Below are 26,740 nucleotides of genomic sequence, written 5' to 3'. Positions count from 1 at the left end.
TACAATTGATGGCACATCAGACAGCAACTACATTTTAAAAGAGTATAACGAAAATCAAATAGCGACATTTGGAATCTGCAAACCGGAGATCGAAGTTAAGCGACAAAGATTTTACATCAAGTTTGCAATAGTACAAGCAAATAAAACGGCTTTATTAGGTGCTGAAGCGTGCAAGAAATTACAGTTATTACAAAGAGTAATACACTGCTGAGTGCATGAAAGACAACCAGTGCTCAATATTGGAAGCCATAACTGCCAAATTCCCAGATGTATTTACCGGAATAGGTGAATTGCCATTCGAGTATAAAATACGATTAAAGGAAAATGCGAGTCCTGTGAATCACCCGCCAAGACGGACTCCAGAGCCATTGAGGGAACGATTAAAGCTTGAGCTGGAGAGAATGCAGAGACTGGGAGTAATCGAGCGAGTCGAGGAACCAACAGAATGGGTTAGATCGTTGATCTGTGTCAATAAAAAGAATGGAGAATTGCTCATCTGTATGGATCCCAAAGATTCAAATATGAACATTAAACGTTAGCATTACCCGATACCGAAAAGAGAGGAGATCACCAGTGAGATGGCAAATGATACAATCTTCAGCAAGCTAGATGCATCGTGAGGATTCTGGCAATTAAAACGAGACCAACAAAGCATGAGACTGTGCACATTTAATACTCCATTTGGTCGATATTGTTTCCTAAGAATGCAATTTGGCATAATATCAGCGTCCGAAGTGTTCCACAGGTGGAGCACTTGTCGAAAACCTACCAGGAGGCAGAGTGTACATAGATGACATTGCTCTTCATTCTGAGTTGTACTGCTGCCACGGCAACATGGTAGCATAGTGGTTAGCACAGTTGCTTCACAGCTCCAGGATCCCAGGTTTGATTCCCGGCTGGAGTGGAGTCTGTGTGGAGTCTGCACATTCTCCCCGTGTCTACGTGGGTTTCCTCCAAGTTCTCCGGTTTCCTCCCACAGTCCAAAGATGTGCGGGTTAGGTGGATTGGCCATGCTAAATTGCCGTTAGTGTCCAAAAAGGATAGTGGGGGTTACTGGTTTACGGGGATAGGGTAGATACGTGGGCTTGAGTACGGTGCTCTTTGTAAGGGCCGGTGCAGACTCAATGGGCCGAATGGCCACCTTCTGCACTGTAAATTCTATGATTCTATGATGATATGGGATTCTACAATGGAAGAACACAATGGAAGGTAATGAATAGGATAAAGCTGTTTGGATTAAATCTGAACAAAGAAAAATGCCAGATAGTAGTTAAAGCGACAATGTTCCTGGGAGACAGACTTTCAACAAAGGGATTCCAGACGGATCCTGAAAAAGTTGAAGCCATTGTGAAAATGCCTCAACTCAGAGATAAGAAAACAGTCTTACGACTATTTAAAAAATTTTTTAGAGTACCCAATTCATTTTTTCCAACTAAGGGGCAATTTAGCATGGCCAATCGACCTATCCTGCACATCTTTGGGTTGTGGGGGTGAAACCCAGGCAAACACGGGGAGAATGTGCAAACTCCACACAAACAGTCTTACAGCTATTCAGCATGGTGAACTTCGTAGGTTTAACGATAGTTGTAGAGGAACCTCAAGGACAGCACTCAGGATGGTGTTAGGGATCCCCTAATCTTAAATAACAAAGTTAGGTTGAAAGTCTTTGAAAATATAGGAGTCATGCAAGAGGGAATGTGGGTGGGATAGGATGGGACCCTGTCTACATGGTTGAGAAAGAAGGGACACTCATAGGTACCAGTCTGGACAAATGTCAGCACACAGACAGGGCAGCTGTGAGTCCATAAACCGATATATATAAACAAAGTAGTGATCTAATTGTACGCTGGAAATTCAGAACCTGGAAAGTGATGTCACATGTGTAGCATGTAGGGGGGAGGAAGAATACTGTTTCACAAACTCGCTAGGACAATACCAGTATGGGAAATCATCATGTCATGTCACCAACACCACTTTCTGCAACATCCCCGCTAGGATAGGTTTGACTGAGTTGGTAGATTTACACTGGAGAGAGAAAGTGGTGAGAAACGCTAGCTTGGAAGTCAGGCAGACCCACCCCCCCCCCCCCCCCCCTCCACCCCACCAACTTACCCCCCACACCTGGGCACAACTCAGTGGTGGGGCATCTTGTGGTCCACCAATGGGGGACGCTCACAGTAGCCCCTACAGGAGAGTGCCGGCCAGGGGTCGCGGAGCATACTGCCGGCATGGGTAGGCCGACCGGCAGGGTCAGGTGACCTGGGCAGAGGTCCCCACGATGCCAGGCACCGAAGGGGCCAGGTGTGCGGTGCGGAGAGCAGAGTGCCAGGGGAACAGCTGGGGGCGGAGGGAGGGGGTAGGGGCTGCAGTGCAGGCAGGGAGCACCGTGTAGTCTGGAGACCTGGTTGGGCACGGGGGTTCGCACCAAGCTAATATGTCTGCCTTTTACCCCCTGCAGACAATGGACTCCGAAATGTAACCATGAATAGTGGTCTTTATCCTAGCTGCTGCAGCCCTGGAGGATGCACTGAGGCTATACGAGCAGGAGCTGCTCAGGGAGGACCCTGCAGTAGTGGAGCCTGCCCCAGAAGGAACAGGAGCAAGCCGGTGAGGATGGAGAGCTGACCACCCAACAGGCCGAGGAAGAGGTGGGAAGGAGGCACCGCATCAGGCCTCGTGTGTACCGGCGGCACCTGTTCTTCGAGGACCTGCCAGACCGGATATGCCGTCAGTCTCTGGCTGAGCAGGGGGACAATGTCACATATCTGCCAGATCATGGTGCATTGGAACCACAGGGGTATGGGGAAACGACACCTGTTCCCAATGGCCGTCAAGGTGACAGTCACCCTGAACCTTTACGCCACAGGGTCCTTCCAGGAGCTGAGTGGGAATTTGTCTGGGATATCGCAGCCCTCGGTGCACAGATGCATCTGTGCTGTCACGGAGGCCTGATATGCCCGGTCGGCACAACATGCCAGCTTTAATGTGGGTCAAGCCCACAGGATGCCCATGCAGCGGGGTTCGCCACCACCGCCGGGATGCCTCAAGTCCAGGGGGTGATCGCCGGAATGCATGTCCCCCTACAAGCATCAGCTCATGACCGGTCTTCACAACTAAAAGGGGTTCCACTCGATGAACGTGCAGCTGGCATGTGAAAATGAGATGCAGATCATGCACATCTGCGCCTGATACCCAGGCAGTGTGCATAATGCCTTCATCCTGGTACACTCGACAGTTCCTGACATCGTCGAGGCACATGCCCGGGTGAGGGATTGGCTCCTGGGTGACAGGGGTTATATGCTGTGGTCATGGCTGATGACACCTATCCGGAGCCCACAGACCAATGCGGAGACCTTCGACAACGACGCCCATGCAGCGACCAGGGGCATGATCGAGCGGTGCATCGGCGGCTCGGTCGCATAGTGGTTAGCACTGTTGTTTCACAGTGCCAGGGTCCCAGGTTCGATTCCCGGCTTGGGTCGCTGTCTGTGCGCAGTCTGCATGTTCTCCCCATGTCTGCGTGGGTTCCCTCCGGATGCTCTGGTTTCCTCCCACAAGTCTGAAAGATGTGCAGGTTAGGTGAATTGGACATTCTGAATTCTCCCTAGGTGTACCCGAACAGGCACTGGAATGTGGCGACTAGGGGATTTTCACAGTAACTTCAGTGCAGTGTTAATGTAAGCCTACTTGTGACAATAAAGATTATTATTATTATCCTGAAGATGCTGTTCAGGTGCATGGACCGCTCTGGAGGGGCCCTCAGATCATGGTAGCCTGCTGGGTTCTTCACTTCGCACAGCAGAGGGGTGATGGGCTGGAGGAGGGGTATGAATGCCAGGCCTTTTCCGACGACGAGGATCCGAGGAATGACCAGGATGGGTAGGATTGGGGCCTGGGCAGCCGCATGTATGCCAGGACCGCCGCACACGGGGTGCTCTAATTGCCTCGATTCACCGATTAGGGGGCCTGGCCCACAGCATGAACATCCCATGGTTTAGCTCAGTTGGCTGGACGACTGGTTTGTGATGCAGAGCGAGGCCAATAGCACGGGTTCAATTCCTGTACCGGGACTGAGATTATTCATGAAGGTGCCACCTTCTCAACCTTGGTGTGGTGATCCTCAGGTTAAATCACCGCCAGTCATCTTTCCCCCTCTGGCGATTTTCACCTTAGCTCCCAGTACTGCTCACTCCACTCCCAGCCCCTATATCTACAATGCCATTAAAACTCAATTTATTGTCCCAAATTTATTATCCCAAACTCCTTTCAACAAAATCGCCTCAAAACACAACGCTATATGCACTGTGTGACAGGACAGGAAGTGTTTCTAATTTGGGAAACTGGTATTTCCCCGCTCCAACCAAATGGGATCTAATCTCAGTTTCAAAAGAAATGTTGGTTTGTCTGAATTGTAAAAAGCCCAACTGAAGTGTAAAAAGCCTCAAATACAACTTCACCATAGTTTTCCACTGAAAAGGGACTGGATACTCTGGTTGGCAATCTCCAAACCGACAACCTGGTTGTACTGCGGCAGATGTTAATGCCAGGAGTGTGTGAGCACACACAATCCTGTCCTATGGATTTTCAAACACTCCCCCATATTACACCCTATCAGGACGAGAGAGACTTTGATACACACGCACTGTTGTTAAAGGTTGAAGGTCAATGGAGGTGGTTGAATTTGGTTATTGATGCTTTGGCAATTTGGTAAACTTCTACCTTCTTCAAGCTCCTGCTGGAAGCCTTTACTTACAGACATTTCATACAGTCCCTGACACGCCAGCAATTGTGTTAACCGCCTGGGTGTGTGTTTATACATACTGATATATCAATATATCTGGCGTATTTATATACATACTAAAGATATATATTCTATATAAACCGGCCAAGAACTGAGAACTTGCCCCGGATTGCCACTCAGTCTATTTATAGGCGGTTCTGCCTGAGCTGAACCTGGCATTTGCAGAAGCCGAAACTGAACAGGAACTTTATTTCCCACTGCTTACTGAGGGGGCGTCACCTCCCGCCGTTAACACCTCTCCCTTCATTTTGTTTTCCTCCATCTATGGCAAGGTCCGCAGTACAAATTTGTTTAACTATCGTCGACAAACTATCTCTAGGGATTCTTGGAAATGCCTCGCAATGTGGTTTGGTGTAACTGCATCTTAAAGCGGAGCCTCCCAGCGGGACTCGGCTGGAAATGTTACTCTGGGTCTGGGCTCTCTCCCTACCGGGGCGATGTGGAAGCCGGCCAGGTGTCCCGGAGGGGCATCTTTTCCCAGGCTGCAGGAGACAGGGTGGGTTCAGGCAGCACAAGGGGGCAGAGAACCCAAACCGCTCGGCTTTAAGAGCTGGCAGACTGTCAGGGGCTTCACGTGACACAATTCTTGGAAAGTTCCTGGAAAGTCGCTTTCGTCTGAGTGTGAGAGAGGCTGGGAGAGAGAGAGGGGCTGGGAGAGAGGGAGAGAGAGAGAGAGAGGCTGGGAGAGAGAGAGAGGCTGGGGGAGAGAGAGAGAGGCTGGGAGAAAGAGAGGCTGGGAGAGAGAGAGAGGCTGGGAGAGAGAGAGGCTGGGAGAGAGAGAGAGGCTGGGAGAGAGAGGCTGGGAGAGAGAGAGAGAGAGGCTGGGAGGGAGAGAGAGGGGCTGGGAGGGAGAGAGAGGGGCTGGGAGAGAGAGAGAGAGGCTGGGGGAGAGAGAGAGGCTGGGAGAGAGAGAGAGAGAGGCTGAGAGAGAGAGAGGCTGGGAGAGAGAGAGAGGCTGGGAGAGAGAGAGAGGCTGGGAGAGAGAGAGATGCTGGGAGAGAGAGAGAGAGGCTGGGAGAGAGAGAGAGAGGCTGGGAGAAAGAGAGGCTGGGAGAGAGAGAGAGGCTGGGGGAGAGAGAGAGGCTGGGAGGGAGAGAGAGGCTGGGGGAGAGAGAGAGGCTGGGGGAGAGAGAGAGAGGCTGGGAGAGAGAGAGAGGCTGGGAGAGAGAGAGAAAGGCTGGGAGAGAGAGAGAGAGGCTGGGAGAGGGAGAGAGGCTGGGAGAGAGAGAGAGAGAGAGAGGCTGGGAGAGAGAGAGAGAGAGGCTGGGAGAGAGAGAGAGAGGCTGGGAGAGAGAGAGAGAGGCTGGGAGAGAGAGACTAGGAGAGAGAGAGGCTGGGAGAGTGAGAGGGCAGGGGCCCCCTCTCTCTCCCAGCCTCTCGCTCTCTCTCTCAGCCTCTATCTCTCTCTCCCAGCCTCTCTCTCTCTCTCTCCCAGCCTCTGCCCTCTCTTTCCCAGCCTCTCTCTCCCCCAGCCTCTGCCCTCTCTCTCCCAGCCTCTGCCCTCTCTCTCCCAGCCTCTGCCCTCTCTCTCCCAGCCTCTGCCCTCTCTCCCAGCCTCTGCCCTCTCTCTCCCAGCCTCTGCCCTCTATCTCCCAGCCTCTGCCCTCTCTCTCCCAGCCTCTGCCCTCTCTCTCCCAGCCTCTGCCCTCTCTGGCATCCGCTTGTCATGTCTCAGTCTCTGCCCTGCCCTCTATGCCACCCGCTGCTCTTTCTCCTCCCTTACAGAACACTGTACTGGTTGGGTCGTAGAACACTGTACTGGGTGGGTCCTAGTGTAAAACAGAAGCCCCCATCCCTGGTCACAGTAACAAGAGGCGTCTTCACGCCATCTCTCCAAGCAGCAGACGCGCATTTAAAGGTGGATGCAGCACAGGTATATGATTGGACATGCCCATTAGCACCGCGGCTTGCCTTTATATTTCTTGTTTGATTTAGATATTATATTTTAGCATGAGTCAATAAATGCACAGGAATGCGATTTTTTCTGTTCGAATTGTGGGGAGGGAATAGAGGAAAGAACACTATAAAATGGCCTTCAGAAATCAATCTCAAACTTTTGCACTCAATGTCACCCACATACACTCACCAACTCACACTCACTAACACAACCTAACACTCACTCTAACACACTATCACACTCACTCTTACTAACTCACTCTCACCAACTCGCATAATTTCACACTCACTCTGACTCACTCTCACTAACTCACTTTCACCAACTCACACAATCTTACACTCACTCGCTAATTCACTTTCACCAACTCAAACAATTTCACACTCACTTTCACTTACACTCTCACAATTTCATACTCAATCTTAGACTCAGTCACCCAGTCTCACTCTCACTCAATCTCACTCAGTCACTCTCACAATCACTTTATTCACAATCACCCACTCTCACCTGACCATTGACTCACTCGCATTTAGGCAAATTCCCCTACTCCGCCTCCATTTGTAAAGATCCTGTCGTTTCTCCAGCAGGATCGTGACGATCCGGGGACGAATTCCTCATTTTGTGAAACTGACGAGTTGGAGGAATGTCGGGCGGTGGCACCCGGCACCTTGTGGTTCCCCCCTCCCCCCTGGAATGAACATCAACATTGCCCCGAATGTGATCACAGATCAGGAGATCCACTCTCAGACTCTCTCTCCTTTTTGTAGATCTGGAAGGGCATGTTTAACTCGTTCAGTGTCTCCCAACAAGAATAATTGTGGCTTCCAGCGGGACATTGCTGGTCATGTAGGGAAGGGAGAGTGGGGTCAGTGCAGGTTTTGTCGATCGGTAGCCCCTTTACAGTGACTGTGGGGAAACCGCTCCTCTGGAATCTCGACCCAAATGACTTACCAGGAGGCAACAGACAATGTGAACTCAATGCAGGCTGAGCAGGGAGCCGACGCACACTCGGGGACTGTGGATGTTGAGCAGGACCGCATTTCCAATGCTATGGCGGATCTTCGGAGCACAGGTACTGTGTAGCTCTCTCTCTCTCTCGTCTATATCTGGAGTTTGGGTCTCTAACGCCAATTTAGTCTCAGCCATTTTAATGTAGGATCCCCATCGCCTTCCTTTAAAAGACATACAACAGTAGTTGGCACTTTTAATTCGCCTGTGAATAAATTATGTAACAATTTAACGGAACCCTGCCCAATGCCTCGCTTTTTGTTGGTGGAGTTTTAATGAAGAGATATTTGGTAAATGTATTTACTTTCAACGTCGATTACTGCTGGCCACAATAAGGTGCGCCACTCAAATGTGACCTGTGCTAAAACCTAAAAAATAAATAAAACACATGTTTTAAAATTTTCCAAATTTTCCTGGGAGGAATGCTGAAAATTGGCTTGTGTTGGAAAATCTCTTTCACATTTTACCATTTAAGACCTTCCCACTTGGGTTTAGTCAAATGTGTGGTTTTAAACGTTGCTTTGATATTTTCACATATAACATTAAACAAGATGTTGAAAAGTTGCACAGACTGCTGAAACAACGAGGCCCCCGTCCTGGTCTATGAAGGAATTTGGGTCGATCATTTTCCCGTCAAAATCATTGTGAATCCACTTAAAAATACATTCGATGAACATTAAATATTCCCAAAGGGAACAGTGCCTGTGATTGCCATTTTTAAAACAATTCCCTGGAAGGGGTTGGAAGCAGAATCTGAAGAACCTTGGATAAATACTGGGCAGGAAAACATTGAGAAGCGGAGGGGCTGGGCGCCTAGATATCTCAGGGAGCAGCTGCAGATGTGAATTACTCCCCTCTGTTGTCAGTTTCTATTATTCCGTTATGAATAAGTAGATATGTTGCTTTAGGGAAATCCATCTGATCGGGGGAGAGAAGAGCTGGACGGAATATCTTACTTTCCCCAGCTGTGATAGCAGCCAAGAACTTCAAACTGTGTATGCAGCAGATACATTCCTCACCACGAACTTCAGATGCGTCAATATTTCTTTTTAAAAAAAAAGAATGGACCTCTTTTAACTATTTCCTTGGAAATTCCCTTTGTTAGGGAAGTACAGGACGCCGACACTATTCTGGGATATGTCAGTTTCCCGTGGCTTGTAATGTCAGTCTGCTGGTTTCCTTTAGGCAGCCACAAAGTAGCTTCAGAAATCCGCTCACCTCTTCACCACGTTAAACGTGGAGGTGAAACTTGCCCGTTGAAAACCCAAGGTTTGTTTCTGGCACAGGCTGTTTTATTGTTACAACAGTATAAAAGCAAAATACTGCGGATGCTGGAAATCTGAAAGAAAAGCAGAGTGTACCAGGCGTCTGCAGAGAAACAGTTAACCTTCGACTCCAGCGCGACTTGCTTTTAAAGTTTCTAAAAGAGCGAAATGAAAAGCAGAGAAGGTGTGAGATGGAGCTGGACATTGGAATGAATGGACAAAACTGTAGCAAATCACTTCAATGTCGACGTTGGACCTGAAATGATGGAACAATAATACTGGACTTCAGGGGTCTAGTTATGAAGAGAGCTTATCCAAATGAGGCCTGTTTTCTCTAGAATTTAGATGGTTAAGGGGTGATCTGATTAAAGCCTTCAAGGTATTAACAGGGAAAGACAGGGTAGATAAAGATTAACTGTTTCTACTGGCTGGAGATTGCAGAACTAGGGGGACATAGTCTAAAAATCAAGGCCAGAGCATTCAGGAGAGATGTTAGGAAGAACTTCTACACACAAAGGGTGATCGAAGTTTGGAACTCTCTCCCACAAACTGCAATGGATGCTAGGTCAGTTAAATTTAAATCTGAGATATATAAATTTTTGTCAAGCAATGGCATTAAGGCATATGGCCAAAGACAGGTATATGGAGCAAGGTCACAGACCAGCCATGATCTCATTGAATGGCAGGGATAGGTTCAAGGGACTGAAAGGTCTACTCCTGTTCCCATGTGCCCAAATGTTGAAAAGCCTGAGGCAGTGGAGATCAAATGACCCTTGGGGGTCCAAGTACATAGCTCATTAAAAGGCTATTACGAGATGGGCTGCAAATGCTGGCCTTGCCTGTGACATCCACATCCCAGGAAACAATCAAAATAAATCTCATGAACAGGAGCAGGAAATAATCAGAAAGGCTGTAGAAATTCTTTATTTCGACAGGACTGGAATACAAGGGAATAGCAGTTGTGCTTCAGCAATACAAAACCCTGGTTAGATCACAACTGGAGTATTGTGAGCGGTTCTGGGCACCACACCTTAGAAAGGATAGACTGGCTTTGAAGGGAGTGGCGCATAGATTTATAAGAATGATATCTGGACCCCGAGGGTCAATGTATGGATTATGCAGCTCAGTGTGTGACCGACCATGGGGGAACCAGCAACAAGATATCACTGGACGATGATCTTCATCAGCCTGATCTCCCCCCCTCCCTCCCCCCCCCCCTTCCATGGAGCAACAAGGAGTTAATCTAATGTCCAGACAGGACTGCGGCATGGATATCTGTGAAATGGGTCAATGACCCCATCCCTGAACGGCATGTGGTCAAAATGTCTGGGCCAATCTGCCTATCTGCTCCTTCCTCTCTCTCTCACTCACTTGTTGATGTCAGCAATTATGTTTACATTTTTTAGCTCTCAATGACACACAAGGTGATAAATTTTTCCTGTTTGCTTCAGAATTCAATGTGTTCTACATTTTGTTGAACATGAATTAAGATTAATAGCCTAGCAGTGCACCGCACCCCGCTCCTGACAGTGGATTGGGGTAAGTAATGGTGGTATACCCTTATAGGCATGATATGCCTCTGCTGAACATGCTGATGCCCTCTGGTCCTGGGAAGATGTGGGTATACATGGATACGGGCAGCACGGTAGCATTGTGGATAGCACAATCGCTTCACAGCTCCAGGGTCCCAGGTTCAATTCCGGCCTGGGTCACTGTCTGTGCGGAGTCTGCACATCCTCCCTGTGTGTGCATGGGTTTCCTCCGGGTGCTCCGGTTTCCTCCCACAGTCCAAAGATGTGCGGGTTAGGTGGATTGGCCATGCTAAATTGCCCTTAGTGTCCAAAATTGCCCTTAGTGTTGGGTGGGGTTACTGAGTTATGGGGATAGGGTGGAGGTGTTGACCTTGGGTAGGGGGTAGGGTGCTCTTTCCAAGAGCCAGTGCAGACTCGATGGGCCGAATGGCCTCCTTCTGCACTGTAAATTCTATGTTCTATGTTCATACCAATGGCCAGCATTCCCACTCTGCCGATCTACCCATGGATGGAACAGGACCTGGAATTTGAACTCCCAAGGAATTTCCCATGCATGAATTAGGGGCTGGTTTAGCACAGTGGGCTAAACAGCTGTCTTGTAATGCAGAACAAGGCCAGCAGCACGGGTTCGATTCCCGTACCGGCCTCCCCGAATAGGCACCGGAATGTGGCAACTAGGGGCTTTTCACAGTAACTTCATTGAAGCCTACTTGTGACAATAAGTGATTATTACTATTATTAAACTGGTCAAACATAGCTCCAAATCTTTCCCTTTGCGCTATTACATTGGTCAGCACTGATACAGAGTCTCATATTGGCATTTTCAAAAGACTCCTGGAAAGTCACAGCAGCAGCACCAAGCTACCAACTGTCCAGTTATCATCCCAATATTGCCCTGAATCTAAAGAAGACACCATATGTAGTTCTAATTAATGAGCACAGACCACCATTGCCTCTTTCTGCAGGGCAGCCATGCAGCTGCAAGCGCCGCTGACTGCCCACTGTGAACTTGGGGCCACAGGTCATATGGGTGCCCCCTTAGGCCACCCCACAAGGCACTAGGTGTCCTCTGGCCCCAGCCAATCCATCAGCGGGATGGGCATGCTCCAGCGCAACTAATGCCATCTTGTTAGCTGGGTTGGTGGGTGTGGCGAGTGAAGTGTGTATATGCGGCTGCAGCTTGTCAGCCTCCCAAGTGTCAATCACGGACCCGGCGAATCCCGCACCGTTTGTCATTGGATTCGATCGCTAGCTGGTGCTAGCCCCTTAACTGTCGTTGAATCGGTCCAGGTGCGGCGCCAGTTTGGCTGTCGTGGAAGTCCACAAATCCTGCTCAGCATCAACACTTAGTCTCAGGAATGAAGAATCCCACTGACAGTCTTTGCACGTCCTGTCACAGGGAGATCTCGATGTTGACTTTCACTGCGGTCTATGTTTTGGAATCTCATGTGCTCTAACTCTCTGTTCTGATTAGTTAGTGTGGTCATATGATAAGCTAAAATAAGGTCAGTTAATGTGGAGTTACCATCTGGAATTTCAGCCTATCATGGGCATCATTTTAATACTGGGTTACCCAACCTTTTCTAGCACAGAACCCTTTTGACCACGTACGGGAGGAAACCCTGTGAAACACTCTTGTTGCGTTGAAGCACCAAACCACAAAAAAATGATTATTTTTGCACAATGGATATTAACATACAAACTTATGTTTGTATTAGTTCTTTCTATTTCTTATATTTATACATTTACTACAATTAAAAAGTACTCATATTAAAAAACCTAATTAGTTCTTACCTTTTGTCATTTTTAATGCGGGAAGCGATGCTGTTCCTGTGGTTCAAATGGGAAGAGTTCTGCTGGAATGCTGGATTCTCATATCAGACACACACAAATTCATCTCTCTCACACACTCATTCATGTTCATCTCACAAACACACTCACTCACATTGCACACACTCTCACCCTCATCTCTCTCAAACACACACACCCTCATCTCTCACACTCACTCATTTCTCTCACTCTCATCTCTCACACATTCACTCTCATCTCTCACTCTCATCTCTCACACATTCACTCTCATCTCTCACATTCACTCATTTCTCTCACTCTCATCTTTCACACACTCAGTCTAATCTCTCTCAAACATTCATGTTCATCTCACAAACACACTCACTCACATCGCACACACTCTCACCCTCATCTCTCTCACACACACACACCCTCATCTCTCACACTCACTCATTTCTCTCACTCATCTCTCACACATTCACTCTCATCTCTCACTCACTCATTCTCATATCTCTACTCTTATCTCTCACACTCACTCTCATCTCTCACACTTACTCTCATCTCTCACACTTTCGCATCTCTCACACTCGCTCATATCTCACTCTCACACTCGCTCTCCTATCTCTCTCACTGACTCATCTCTCTCTCACACACTCACTCACACCTCTCAAACTCACACTCATCCTCTTAACACTTGCTCTCTCATCTCTCACACTCGCTCTCTCATCCCTCACAATCACTGTCATCTCTCTTACACTTACCGAGAGGCCTAGATACAGTGGACATGGAGAGAATGTTTCCACTAATAGGAGAAACTAGAATCTAGGGGCACAGCCTCAGACTGATGGGACACTCCTTTAAAACTGAGATGAGGAGGAATTTCTTCAGCCAGAGAGTGGTGAATCTGTGGAACTCATTGCCGCAGAAGGCTGTGGAGACCAAATCACTGGGTTTCTTTAAGACAGAGATAGATCGGTTCTTGATTAGTAAGGGGATCCGGGCTTATGGGGAGAAGTCAGGAGGATGGGGATGAGAAAAATATCAGACATGATTGAATGGCGGAGCAGACTCGATGGGCCAAATGGTCTAATTCTGCTCCTATGTCTTATGGTCTTATATTTCTTACATTCACTCACACATTCTCATCTTTCTCTCACACTCATTCACTCTCATCTCTCTCACACTCACTGACTCACTAACCCACTCTCACACACATCGTTCTCACACTCACTCATTGCAGAAGCCAGCCTCTGATTGGGCAAATGGAATCATCCTGCACTTCCACGGAACATTGGGAATCTTTGGCTTCACCGAGCCCAGTTTGGGAATCCCTAACCTATGAGGTTTGCAATTTTGCCAGCAGGATTGGTTGACAACTTTGTTTGACTGGAATTTTGTGTCATCCGCGTTTGACTCATCACGATTTTACTATACAGAGATACACAGCTACCGCAAACTTGAACCATCTGAATTATATACAAAAGGTTTTCTAAAGAGATCAGGACAATAGATCAACCCACATAAGATAAACAAAAACATTCCTTCAAAAGTGCACCAAAACAAAGAATAATAGAAAAAAAATGTTTTATTTCATCCTTGAACACAGAAGAAAAAAGTTGAGTTAAATGTTTTCGCAAATTGTTGTTTGTCAAATGTACCACAGACAATAAAAATACAGCATTATTATCGAACGGTACGCATTCTTTCTTTTCCCAAACAAAATGCTTGTGAACTCAAAAGACCTCATTAATCCAACAAGCTGAAAATATCCATTCATTTTTCAATTCAAGGATTTTAAAACAGCCAATAGTTCTAATATATTGGAAATATTTTAGCAAAGTCTGCATTTTGCCAGCATTGCAGCTCAGATTTTTATTCATCAGTCTACTTCACTTATGTGTTTTTTTAAAATCTAGGCATAGCATCAGAGTTCCTCCTTCTTATTTGTCACAAAGTCACTATGGTTGACAATAACATTTCTGTGTTGTACCCTAGAACAGTCATTTGCAAAGTCGGGGTCGCGGGTGAGTCACCGGCTGGTGTCGGGAGGTTCGTGGAGCCATCCAACACAGCGTTCCCAATTGCGGGAATTAATGCGCAATGGCTGCAGCAGCTGCGACCGGCTTTCAGAATGCGGCGCGCTGCACATGTGTGCCCACTCATCAGTACATAGGCCCAGAGCCCAGCGAGAAACACTGCCCCCTCCTGTGGTCAGCACGCTGACCCAGGAGAAGATTTTTTTTTAAATTCAATTCAGTCTTTTGCCTGAAGCGAGGCAGAGAGCAGGTGACACACCCCGAACAGTGACATCACGTGCTCTGGGTGCGATAGTCATTCTTCCATTTTGTCAGTAGCAAACAAGCAACAGGAGGGCAAAATTTAAAATGGACTGTTGTGTAATAGGAAAGAGAGGGCGGAGACACAAACAGGCCAGGATCTCACAACTAAACCTGCTGGAGAGGGGGACTCAGGAGAATCCACAGCAAGACAAAGCAGTGCTGGTGTGAGCTATCAGGAGGGTCCACAGCAGGACAAAGCAGTGCTGGTGTGAACAGTTCAGGTGGGTCTACAACAGGACACAGCAGTGGTGGTGTGAGCTCCAGGACCTCTGATGAACAACCCATACAGAAATGTAACATTGAGTGACAAAGCATGTGAGATAGTGAGGGCTAAGTAGCCTCACCTGTCGCATTAAAGGTAAGTGAAAGTGGTGGGTCACGAAGTTTGGGTGGCATAGGTCGCGAAAGTCGGCTGGCATGGGTTTTGAAGGTCGGCCAGCGTGGGTCATGACAGTCAGCCGGCGTGGGTCGCAAACAGGGCCGGCTCAAGGCACCGGCAACTCGGGCAGTCGCCCGGGGCGCCATGTGCTAGGGGGCGCCAGAGACTCGGATCCCGCGCATGCGCAGTTGGGCCGGTGCCAACCAGCGCATGCGCGGTGGCCGCCCTAGGGCGGCCCCCCGCGCTCGGTCCACCCCCCCCCGCTCGGCCCGCCCCCCCCCCGCTCGGTCCGCCCCCCCCGCTCGGTCCGCCACCCCCACCCCCCCCCCCTCGCCCCCCGCTCGGGTCCGCCCCCCCGCCCCGCCCTCGGGTCCGCCCCCCCTTCGGGTCCGCCCCCCCGCCCCGCCCTCGGGTCCGCCCCCCCTTCGGGTCCGCCCCCGCCGCCCCGCCCTCGGGTCCGCCCCCGCCGCCCCGCCCTCGGGTCCGCCCCCCCCCGCCCCCCCTCCGGGTCCGCCCCCCCCCCCCCCCCCCAAGGGCGCCTAAGTTCAGCTTGCCCGGGGCGCCAGCAACCCTAGGGCCGGCGCTGGTCGCAAAGATTGACCAGGGTGGGTCCCGAAGGTTGGCTGGTTGGTAAAAATGGGTCCCTGGGAAAAAAGTTTGAAAAACACTGCCCTAGAACAGTATACAGTTAGGGATGGCACGATGGTGCAGTGGTTAGCACTGCTGCCTATGGCGCTGAGGACCCAGGTTCTATCCCGGCCTCGGGTCACTGACTGCGTGGTGTTTGCACATGCTCCCCTGTCTCTGTGGGTTTCAGTCCCACAACCCAAAGATGTGCAGGTTAGGTGGATTGGCCATGCTAAATTGCCCCTTAATTGGGAAAATAAAATGGGTACTCTGGTAAATTTATTTACAAAAAGAACAGTCTACAACACATTTATTGAAAAAGTGGCAAATAAGTGAGGACCAGGCTTTCAAGTCAGTGGATTACTTTTGTGTTCATAATCTTGTACTCATTAAATGCTGCACATACATTTCAGTCCTTAAGTGTTGCACGTTCAATCAAATTGCATCACAGAAAATAATTTGGAGTCACAGAAATTTATAGCCCATGAAGAAGCTCTGTGGCTCATTCTGTTGACCTTTTGAGAGATCTATCCCAAGAGTTCCTGCTCCCGGTGGCTGGGACTGAAGATCTGCTGTTTCTCTGATTGACTGACAGCTCTCGGAGGAGCCGTAGCCCCAACTTCAGGCAAGTATTTGCCTGACAGCCATAAAATCCAACCATGGCTTTCAGTGCTGGGGTCGTCCTCTCCATCACCTCTGCTCAATCTCCCTGTCACACTGCAGGTTAAAGGGGGATGGTAACTACTGCATTCGTGATGGACAGTAAGCGGCCTGAGCAGAATCCTTGAAGTCAGAACTAAGGCCTTTGCCATGTGCAACTCCTCTCGCTGAAAACTTCAGTAACTTTAAATAACAGTAAAAGCACCCAAAACTTCAACAAACTTTTTTTTTTTTTATATAAATTTAGATTACCCAATTATTTTTTCCAATTAATGGGCAATTTAGCGTGGCCAATCCACCTACTCTGCACATTTTTGGGTTGTGGGGGCGAAACCCACGCAGACACGGGGAGAATGTGCAAACTCCACACGGACAGTGACCCAGAGCCGGGATCGAACCTGGGACCTCAGCGCCGTGAAGCGGTTGTGCTAACCACTAGGCCACCGTGCTGCCCTAACTTCAACAAACTCAAGTAATAGTCCGTAAAAATCAATCAGAAACTAACCCAAAAGCAATTAATAATAACTTTAATAATAATCTTTATTGTCACAAATAGGCTTACATTAACACTGCAATTAAGTTACTGTGAAAAGCCCCTAGTCGCCATATTCCGTTGCCTGTTCGGGTACACAGAGGGAGAATTCAGAATGTCCAATTCACCTAACAGCACGTCTTTCGGGACTTGTGGGAGGAAACCGGAGCACCTGGGGGAAACCCACGCACAGGGAGAACGTGCAAACTCTGCACAGACAGACAGTGACCCAAGCCGGGAATCAAACCCGGTATCCTGGCGCTGTGAAGCAACAGTGCTACCCACTGTGCTAATATGCTTCCCTTTACAAAGCGCCACTGTAAATAGGGATAGTCCCTGTGGCTGATACATGTTCAGCTGTGTGAGTGTCGAGGATACTAATAGGACTGCTGAGTTTAGAAATGGTGGCGCTCATTTGAAATCAGCATCACATGACTAACGCATGATTTGCCTACCCTCCATGTTTTGGGATCATGCATCCATTGTGCATCTTAAGCACCTCATCAAAATAGTGTCCAGCATGGCATGGATATCATTTTGACCCAAAACAGCCACTGAAGCGTGGAATTGATGAATGCGAAGCAACATACATTGTAAAATACTGAGGTTCATCTGTGTGGAAAGTTAAAAATTGGAATGTGATTGTATTCCCATCATAAGAGTTAATAGCCATCTAGTTCACAGGTGGAATGATATCACATATGTTGGGTCAGAAATTAAACCTTGTCTCCTTTGTTAGGCCTAAAATTGATGGAATGAGAATAAATCAGGTCATCTGCCTGAAGCTGTGGTTTGACCCATTATTACAATCCCGGATCAGAACCCAACAGTGGCTAGGGTACTGGACAGGAAACCCAATATTTTATTTTAATTTTGTAAGACTGTGAGGAAAGGTTACCTTGCTCCAGGCCTGATTTCACATAAAACAGTGATCTGGTATATTAAAACAAACTTTATTACTAACTCAATATCAAAATATATTTAACATAACACAAGAAAATAGGTTACAATTACCCCTTAAAAATGATAATCAATACATGAGCACAATAACCCTTAACTGCTATCTTTATTCTCACTCAAACAACAAAACCATCTCCGATCCCAATCCACTTTCAAATACAGTTAGCACTCAGGAAAATTTGCTTAACAAAGATGTCTCGATAATCTACTTTGAGAAGGAGAGATCTTTTAACACTGCATTAAAGGAAAGACCAGAACCATGCAGAAACACTGGCTGGGGCAGCACGGTGCTGCAGTGGTTAGTGCTGCTGCCTCATGGCGCCGAGGTCCCAGGTTCGATTCCGGCTCTGGGTCACTGTCCATGTGGAGTTTGCACATTCTCCCAGTGTTTGCGTGGGTTTCGCCCCCACAACCCAAAAGATGTGCAGGGTAGGTGGATTGGCCACACTAAATTGCCCCTTACTTGAAAAAAATGAATTGGGTACTCTAAATCTATTTTAAAAAAGAAACACTGGCTGTATTTCTTCAGGAGCTATTTCTCAGCTTCTTTCAGTTCACCTTCTAATCACACAATCAGAATCATAGAATCCCGGGGGCAGCACAGTGGTTAGCACTGCTGCCTCACAGCGCCGAGGTCCCAGGTTCAATCCCAGCTCTGGGTCACTGTCCGTGCGGAGTTTGCACATTCTGCCTGTGTTTGTGTGGGTTTCGCCCCCCACATTGGCAGGGTAGGTGGATTGGCCACGCTAAATTGCCCCTTAATTGGAAATAATGAATTTGGTACTCCAAATTAAAAAAAAAGAATCATAGAATCCCTACAGTGCGGGAGGCCATTTGGCCCATTGAATCTGCACCGATTCTCCGAAAGAGCACCCCACCTGAGCCAGCACCCTGCCCTATCTCTGTCACTCCATAACCCCACCTAACCTTTGAACTCTAAGGGGAAATTTATCATGGCCAATCCATTTAACTTCCATGTCCTTGGTCTGTGGGAGGAAACTGGAGCACAGAATCACAGAATAATAGTGCAGAAGAGGCCCATCGAGTCTGCATCGATGCATGAAAAACACCCAACCTGCCTAGCTAATCCCATTTACTAGCACTTGGCCAATAGTCAAAGCACCCGGAGAAAACCCACGCAGACACGGGGAGAATGCGCAAACTCCACACAGTCATCCAAGGTTGGAATTGAACCTGGGTCCCTTGCACTGTGAGGCAGCAATGCTAACCACTGGCTGTGCCACCATCAATTCTGTTCTGATTTGAAAGAAACTGCTAAGCTGTCTACAGACATATCTTTAACTGAACTGCAGTGACAGCGGATGCAAGATTCCTGCTCACATCTCAATCCAAAACTCAACTAAAAAATTTTTTGCAAAATGCCTGGCACCTTAGCTCCTCCCATTAATTACATCATCTTACCAAGTTGAAATCTAATTAACTCCACAGGGAACCTCCTTAATTCAAACAAAACTCCATTAGTCAAAATGTTTTACGATGCCCTAAATGCATCCCTGGTTCCCAAAACATTCAAACCCGGATTATTTTAAAAACACTACTGCAGGAGTCATTGCAAGGGTCCTTCCTATATCACTGTTTTCCTTATTTCCACTTTTGTTGTTTTTGCCATTACATTTTTGATCCATGGATGATTTATGGCTATGTGTCTTTAAGGCTGCCTGTTTCTTTCATTCAAGCAGAAGGAAGCAATGGTTTGTGCCTTTAATTCAAGCAGAAATCTGTGCTGCAGTGATTGTAGACTGTCTGGCATCATCGATGACTCAGTTTGGTTGATGTGGCTGGTGGTGATTGGATCTGATCCCACTGGAATGTTTCCAGAGTCCCTCGGTTCCACTTTGGTTTCAGTATTGGTTCTGGCAGCCTGGTGAAGAGATGTAACACTCTACAAAAATATCCAATTCTCTCCAGAAGGTCACTGTGAGGGCTGTCTCTCTCTCTCCAGCCAGTCTGGGTATCGTTCTCTTGAGACTGCAGAGGCCTGAAGTCAAACCACAAGCTGAAAGTAAGGTTTGATGTGAAATAAAGTGTCTCACCAGAAAGGTATAGCCCTGAATGCGAACCACATTTTTGTTTCAGCACGCCGGCGGGATGCTCTGTTACGCCGGCTGGTCAATGGGGTTTCCCATAGTGGGGCAGCCCCACGCCGTCGGGAAACCCCTGGGCTGCCAGCAAAATGGAGCATCCCGACGGCGGAGAATCCAGCCCAAGGTGTTTCTCCAGAAAGTCTATTGCCTGAGTACTGTATTTTCTAACCTTCGGGGACCCTGAATGAGTGACTCTACAAAGAAGACCATTACCGACTGTAAACAAGAGCCTTTAATCAGAAAGCGTTCAGAAAGAACCACCAACTGAAGCAAAAACTCTTCTCTTTTGATCTTCATCCTTATTATTTTCACTCCTTTCCCCCCCTCTGTGCCTGTCTGCCTTGTGTGGTGGGTAGAGGGTGGGGAAGTTAAAGTGGGAGTCAGGGGGTTAGGTGATAGTTAACCAGTTGTATTTATTACATTTTTCCCATGATAGTTCTTGTTATAAATAAACAGTAATTGTGTTTAAACCTACAAACCTGTTGACTGTAATTATTGGGCAGCCAAGGGCCAAAGACTTTGAGTATTTTTATAAGAACTATTGGTTAATTCACTTGTATTGTGACTCTGAGACAAGTCGGGTTGAAATTGACTGCGCAGTTGCCCAGGGTATCGTAACATCGTACACCCATTAACCCAGGCTTTTAACCCTTACTGCACCAAATATATATAACACAATATATCAGAAATGTCTGCATTCATCACACCATCTCTTTGCATTCAGCTGTGGTTCAGCTGATATCTCTCTTGCCTCTGGGTCACATGGTTCTGGTACAAGTCCCACTCCAGAGCTTGAGCACAAAAATCAAAGCTAACACTGCAGTGCAGTACTGAGGGAGTGCTGCACTGTTGGAGGTACTATCTTTCAGATGAGACTTTAAACTCAGACCTCGATCTGCCTGCTGAGGTAGACGTCCAATAAAATATCCAGTGGCACTATTTAGAAGGACAGAAGCGTTCTCCTCGGTGTCCAGGCCTATATTTATCATTCAATAGGGGCAGCACGGTGGCACAGTGGTTAGCATTGTTGCCTATGGCGCTGAGGACCTGGGTTCAAATCCCGGCCCTGGGTGACTGTCCGTGTGGAGTATGCGCATTCTCCCCATGTCTGCATGGGTTTTACCCCCACAACCCAAAAGATGTGCAGGATAGGTGGATTGGCCACACTAAATTGCCCCTTAATTGGAAAAAATACAACAGATTATCTGGTCATAGTCAAATTGCTCTTTGTGGGAACTTACTTTGGAAAAATTAGCTGTTGAGTTTCCTACATTGCAACAGTAACTACACATCAAAACATACCTGACTGGCTGTAAAACACTTTTGGACATCTGGTCATCATGAAAGTTACTCTCTGCAGAATTCCAAATCTCGTGCCTGCTCTTATAGGCCCAGTATTTATATGGCTAGGCCCAGTGCAGTTGCTGGAGGGGAGGAGGGAGGAGGAGGAGGGAGGAGGAGGAAGGGGGAAGGGGAGGGGAGGTCACTGCTGAAACATCAGGCTTGTCTGTGATGTCCTCTGAGATCACAATGCCTGCTAACACTTGGCATTGGAATATGGCAGTGGAAGGGAAATTTGAGTCATGTGTGAAATAGGGTCCATGCTGCCAGTGCCTGTTTCCTGCTTGTATCTAAAGTGGCTTTTACCCCCAATATTGACACACATATATAGACAATGGCTACACAATGTCAGAGAGTAATTGCTGTTTGTGGAACCTATACCTAGTAAAGAGTGAAGGCCTTCATGGAATGAAGGAAATTAACTGCCATGGGAAGAAAATAAATGGAAAATTATGTATTGATTTCATTTCAGGAATTTAGAATATTTTAGCTTCTTACAGAATAACCACACCAATGATTGACAAAAATAAAACCTTTAGCAGTAATTTGTTGCGATTTAATGAATCATAATCACAGCCAAGATTTTGCCTTTCCCCAAAGTATAGAAACCTGCACAGAATTCTCCTGAAGCAACACCCATCTATCAGAAAATGTGAGGAATATTTAGCTGTGCCTCACACACCATTTAACATCCCCTTATGGCCACTGGGAACTTGTGTATTAACCATGTCACATATCAAAGGATATCTTATAATCAAGAATCAATAGGGTAAAGAGTTGATTATTATCCGCTTGTGGCTAATGGCAGAATAAACAGATGGAAGCTGGCCTCGAGCCTCATTTTAATAATCTGCTGTTTGCCTTTTGCCAACAGCCCCTTGGGTCCGTTCCAAGATTGGGAGTGGGGGAGGGACAGGGGTTGGGAAATCACACATTGGTTGGCAGAGTCCTTCAGGAGTGTTGCGGAGCTGAGTTGGAAGCTGCCAGGCTCAAATATTTTGATAGCGGCCATTCCTTGGGCGCTGAGACCCCCAGAGCTCTGGGGCTTTATCCAGTCCTTGACAACTGAAACAGACATAATGTGCCCCAAATGATAAAAGACTTGAAATTATATGGTGCCTTTCACAACCACTGGATGTCTCACAAAGTGCTTTACAGCCAATTAAGTATTTTCAAAGCGTAGTCACTGTTGTAATGTAGGAAATACGGCAGCCAAGTTGTGCCCAGCAAGCATCCACAAACAACAATGTGATAATGACAAGATCATGTTTTTTGTGACGCTGAGGATAACTCGCCTGCCCTTTAGTCAAAACAGTTCCACATTCCATATTCCTCAGTTTAATGTTGCATCCAAAGGATGGCACCTCACTGTGCAGCATGCCCTCAGTGCTACACTGGAGTGTCAGCCTCGATTTCTGTGCTCAAGTTCTACCAGTGGGACTTGAACCTACAACCTTCCAACTCAGAAGCCAACAAGTGAGCTACAGCTGACGCACGACTGGAGCTGCAGAATACCAAAGTACAACTTACACTTTCTGTCTCTTGTTGCAGGATGGTATTGGGGAGCTCTTCGGGCAAATGAAGCAAATGAGAAGTTAAAAGAAGCCTCGGAAGGTACGTTTCTGGTAAGAGACAGTTCACACCGGGACTACTTTCTCACCATCTCTGTGAAAACTGTTCTGGGACCAACCAACCTGCGAATTGAATACCGAGATGGCAAATTCAGATTGGATTCGATAATCCTCATAAAATCCAAACTTCAGCAGTTCGAGAGTGTGGTGAATCTGGTACAATACTATGTGGTCCTATGTCGGATGCTACAGAACACCCGATGTCTAGCTCTTCAAAACAAAGGCATCCAGCTCTGGTTGACCAAACCATTGTACACTGAGACCCCTTCTCTGCAACACTTCTGTCGTATCGCCATCCATAAAGCAACCAGAGAGATACATGAACTGCCGTTGCCAACTAAACTGAAAAAGTACTTGTCGGAATATAAGTATCAGATTTAAAACTCTCTTAAAATGAAAGTCTAGGAGGGAACTAATTGCCCAAGCATTTATTTGCTTGTTTTTCTTGTAGAACCTGCTGCCAGTTACAGGGAGGAGATATACTTGGCTTTCAGTGATGAAACTGATTTGATGGGAATACCATTTGGACGAGATTAGGAGCCAATCTGAAGCAACCTATTTAGGGAAAGATTTCCAGAGATGGAGCGTTCAGCAACGCTACCCTTGGAGTTGACCTCTTTGGATGTTGTGGCTTCAGAACATTAAGTTAATAAATGTTAAACAATTAAAAAAAATCTCACAATTACATTTCTTAATTTTGGTTAGTCTTGGTTTTAATTTACATATCTAGTTGATGACCATCACTAAATTTGCATCAACCTTTTATGTTGTCGATATTTGGTGTCTTTGCAAATATCTCAGCCTGCAGTTTGCTATTAACAGGGGGAGATTTGTCACTTTTAAAATTCATTCATGGGATGTGGGCACACTGGCTAGTCCATCCCATATGAAGGAGGTAGTGAGGTGCCTTCTTGAACCTCTATGGTCCATGTGGTGTAGGTACACCCACCGTGCTGTTAGGGGGGGGGTGGGGGAGTTCCAGGATTTTGACCCGGCAACAGTGAAGGAATGGTTGATATATTTCCAATTCAGGATTATCATAGAATTTACAGTGCAGAAGGAGGCCATTCGGCCCATCGACTCTGCACCGGCTCTTGGAAAGAGCACCCTACCCAAGGTCAACACCTACACCCTATCCCCATAACCCAGTAATCCCGCCCAACACTAAGGGCAATTTATCATGGCCAATCCACCTAACCTGCACATCTTTGGACTGTGGGAGGAAACCGGAGCACCCGGAGGAAACCCACGCACACACGGGGAGGATGTGCAGACTCCGCAGACAGTGACCCAAGCCGGAATTGAACCTGGGACCCTGGAGCTGTGAAGCAATTGTGCTATCCACAATGCTACCGTGCTGCCGATGGCCGATGCTTTAGAGGGGAACATCCAGGTGATGGTGTTTCCATGTGTCTGCTGCCCTTATATTTCCAGATGGTGGTGGTTGAGAGGGTGGTGGTTGTGGGTTTGGAAAGTGCCGCTTGAGGAGCCTTAGTGAGTTCCTGCAGTGCTTCTTGTAGATGGCACACAAGGCTGTCACTCTGCATTGGTGGTGGAGGGATTGAATGTTTATGGATGGGATGCCAATCAGGCTGGCTGCTTTGTCCTGGATGTTGTCAAGCTTCTTTAGTGTGTTGGAACTCCACTCATCCAGGCGATTCCATCACGCTCCTGACTTGTAGGTGGTAGATAAGCTTTGAGGAGTCAGGAAGTGAGTCAGTCTCTGACCTGCTCTTGAAGCCACAGTATTTGTAGGGCTACTCCATATATCTGTTCACACAATGGGCACAATTCAACCCAAAAATTTCTCAGTGTAATTTTGGGCGGGTTTGGTAGGGTGTTTCCCGTCGGTCTTTTGGGTGAGATCCAGACCTAACCCTAACCCACACTTAGTCATTTTTTTGGGCCTTGGAGAGTCCCCCCCCCCCCCCCCCCCCCCCCCCCCCCCCCCCCCCCCCCCCCCCCCCCGGTCTAGCCCACATGTAGAAATGCTTTCAGCATTGGGAAGCCAAAATCGCCAGCGAGACTGGTTCCTCAGAGATCAAGGCGCCATTTGAAAGGGTGCCCCGATCTCTAACTGAGCTTGAGGGCCCCCTACACCCCTCCCAACCACGGGCTATGGCACCCCCCACTGACATAGTCATCAACCCCCCCCCCCTCCCCAAGCCAAGTGAGGACACCCCACTATGGGGTCGCTGAGGGCCCCACCCACGTTCCGGCCTCCGCATCCTCCTTTTACGCCCCCCCTCCCCCCTTCAGGACTTCCTTTCACCCTCACGAATCTTTGAGGCCCCTTCACCACCCCACTTTTAAACCATCCCCCCCCCCCCCCCCCCCCCCCCTTCATGGGCACAGCCTCCCCTTAGGCCTGATCCCTGGCAGTGCCAACTGAGCACATGGGCACCTTGGCACTGCCAACCTGGCACCCAGGCAGTGACCCAGACACCCTGGCAGTGCGCTGGGAAATTCTCTCACCTGAAGGAAATGGCAATGGGTTTACTGCAAGAGGCTGTAACAAATTACTTTGGGAAAAGACCAATTCACTTTCTTCTTCCAATTTGCCGTCTTCTTTACTAGCTCTGGAAGAATTACCTGCCATTTGTCCAAGATCAGTTCATGAAGGTCTATTCGGCAACAACTGTTTATCAGTAATTCATAATCAGAACTGAAATCAAAGTCAAAACTCTCCTCTGACTCTTCATCCCTGTCACGCTTAAATTTGGACTCCTCTTTCTTATAGTCACCTTCAGTCTGAGAATTCTCAGAATTTGATTCACTACCAGTCATTTGCTATGTGATCAACATCTTGCAACAATTCTTTCTGTGAGTCATTTACTGTCTAATTATTTGTCCTAACTCTCACATGCTATACCGTTGGCATCACATGTGCTACCTGCAGTACTTCCCTTGTACTCTCTGTAATCATGGGTGAAGCTACAACCTTCACTCCTGCAGAATCATTCCCCAAAAGTAAGCCTACTCCTTCCACTGGTAATTCCTTAACAACTCTGACAACTACAGGACCTGACATTAAATCACGCTCCAATTGTACTTTATTCAATGGAACTGGATACACCTTCCACCTATTCCATTCACTAATACCTCAGCTTTCATTGAGCGCTCTGAAGGAAAAACCAAATCCTTCTACAATACAATAGTCTGAGTAACCCCCATATCCCTCAAAATTATTCTGGGTTTGGCTACATCAATTGAGGAAAATGGGGTGACTTCCCCTTAAACAAAAAACTGGCATATCTCTCATCTACAATCGTCCTCACACCTGCTCCCACAGCAGTGTTTGCCTCAGGTATCCAAAGTCCAGTTAATGCTACAGTCTGCCCTTCAGTGTTTTCCACTCTTATTCCTTTTCAGAATCCTCCTTATGAAGTCCTACAAGTCTCATGGGCTTTCCTTGCAACTTCCAACATGCTGAACATACGTGTCCCACCTTATTACAATGGTAATACCTTGGATTGCAAATCTCATCTCCACCCGCAGTATCTTCCTTCCTGGTCTGAGGAGGAGATCTCGGAGCTCTCTCAAATATCCATTCCTTCCATGGCTACTTGCCTTCCTTTCACTCTCCAACTTCCTATCCTTTTCAAAATGGTGGAGGTGATGGAACAAAGGTTTAAATATATGGATTAGTTCATAATCATCAGCCATAATTGCTGCTTGTCTATCAGTTTTTATCCTCTGGTCTTCAACATGGGTTCTTATTATAGATGGTAGGGAATTCTTAAATTCCTCTAAGAGAATTTCCTCAGAGCTTCATAGGTAGTTTCAACTCCCAATCCTTGTACGCACCTATTAAAAATTGTTCTGCTTAACCCTTTCAAAGTGTGCATAAGTATTTCCCGGCTGTCTCTTTAAATTCC

General features: G+C 47.5%; 1 protein-coding gene and 1 long non-coding RNA gene across 5 annotated transcripts in view; one reads left to right on the top strand and one right to left on the bottom strand.

Moving 5' to 3' along the window:
- The window catches only part of socs2 (suppressor of cytokine signaling 2), a 106,950-nt gene extending 83,395 nt beyond the window's left edge, over positions 1–23,555 (top strand). The window contains exons 1-4 of one of the 4 annotated variants that reach the window (XM_038810960.1): positions 6,427–6,674; positions 7,283–7,767; positions 22,783–23,212; positions 23,314–23,555. In XM_038810960.1, coding sequence (XP_038666888.1) covers positions 7,638–7,767; positions 22,783–23,212; positions 23,314–23,359 — 606 coding nt within the window. In that variant the 5' untranslated portion in view covers positions 6,427–6,674; positions 7,283–7,637 and the 3' untranslated portion in view covers positions 23,360–23,555. Of the gene's footprint in view, positions 1–6,426; positions 6,675–7,279; positions 7,768–22,782 lie in introns of those variants that run through there. The other 3 variants (XM_038810959.1, XM_038810958.1, XM_038810961.1) reach the window with 3 other exon arrangements.
- LOC119973246 lies at positions 129–7,896 on the bottom strand. Its single transcript, XR_005462261.1, has 2 exons — positions 7,647–7,896; positions 129–463 (listed from the first exon to the last, which is right to left on the bottom strand). It is a non-coding gene; the product is annotated as an uncharacterized LOC119973246 (long non-coding RNA).
- Positions 23,556–26,740: the final 3,185 nt, after the last annotated feature.

The sequence above is a fragment of the Scyliorhinus canicula genome, chromosome 11 (assembly GCF_902713615.1).
Source record: "Scyliorhinus canicula chromosome 11, sScyCan1.1, whole genome shotgun sequence".
In the NCBI taxonomy this organism is placed as follows: Eukaryota; Metazoa; Chordata; class Chondrichthyes; order Carcharhiniformes; family Scyliorhinidae; genus Scyliorhinus; species Scyliorhinus canicula.
Note: the sequence above shows the minus strand (reverse complement) of the source record. Positions and strands in the feature narration are given on the sequence as shown.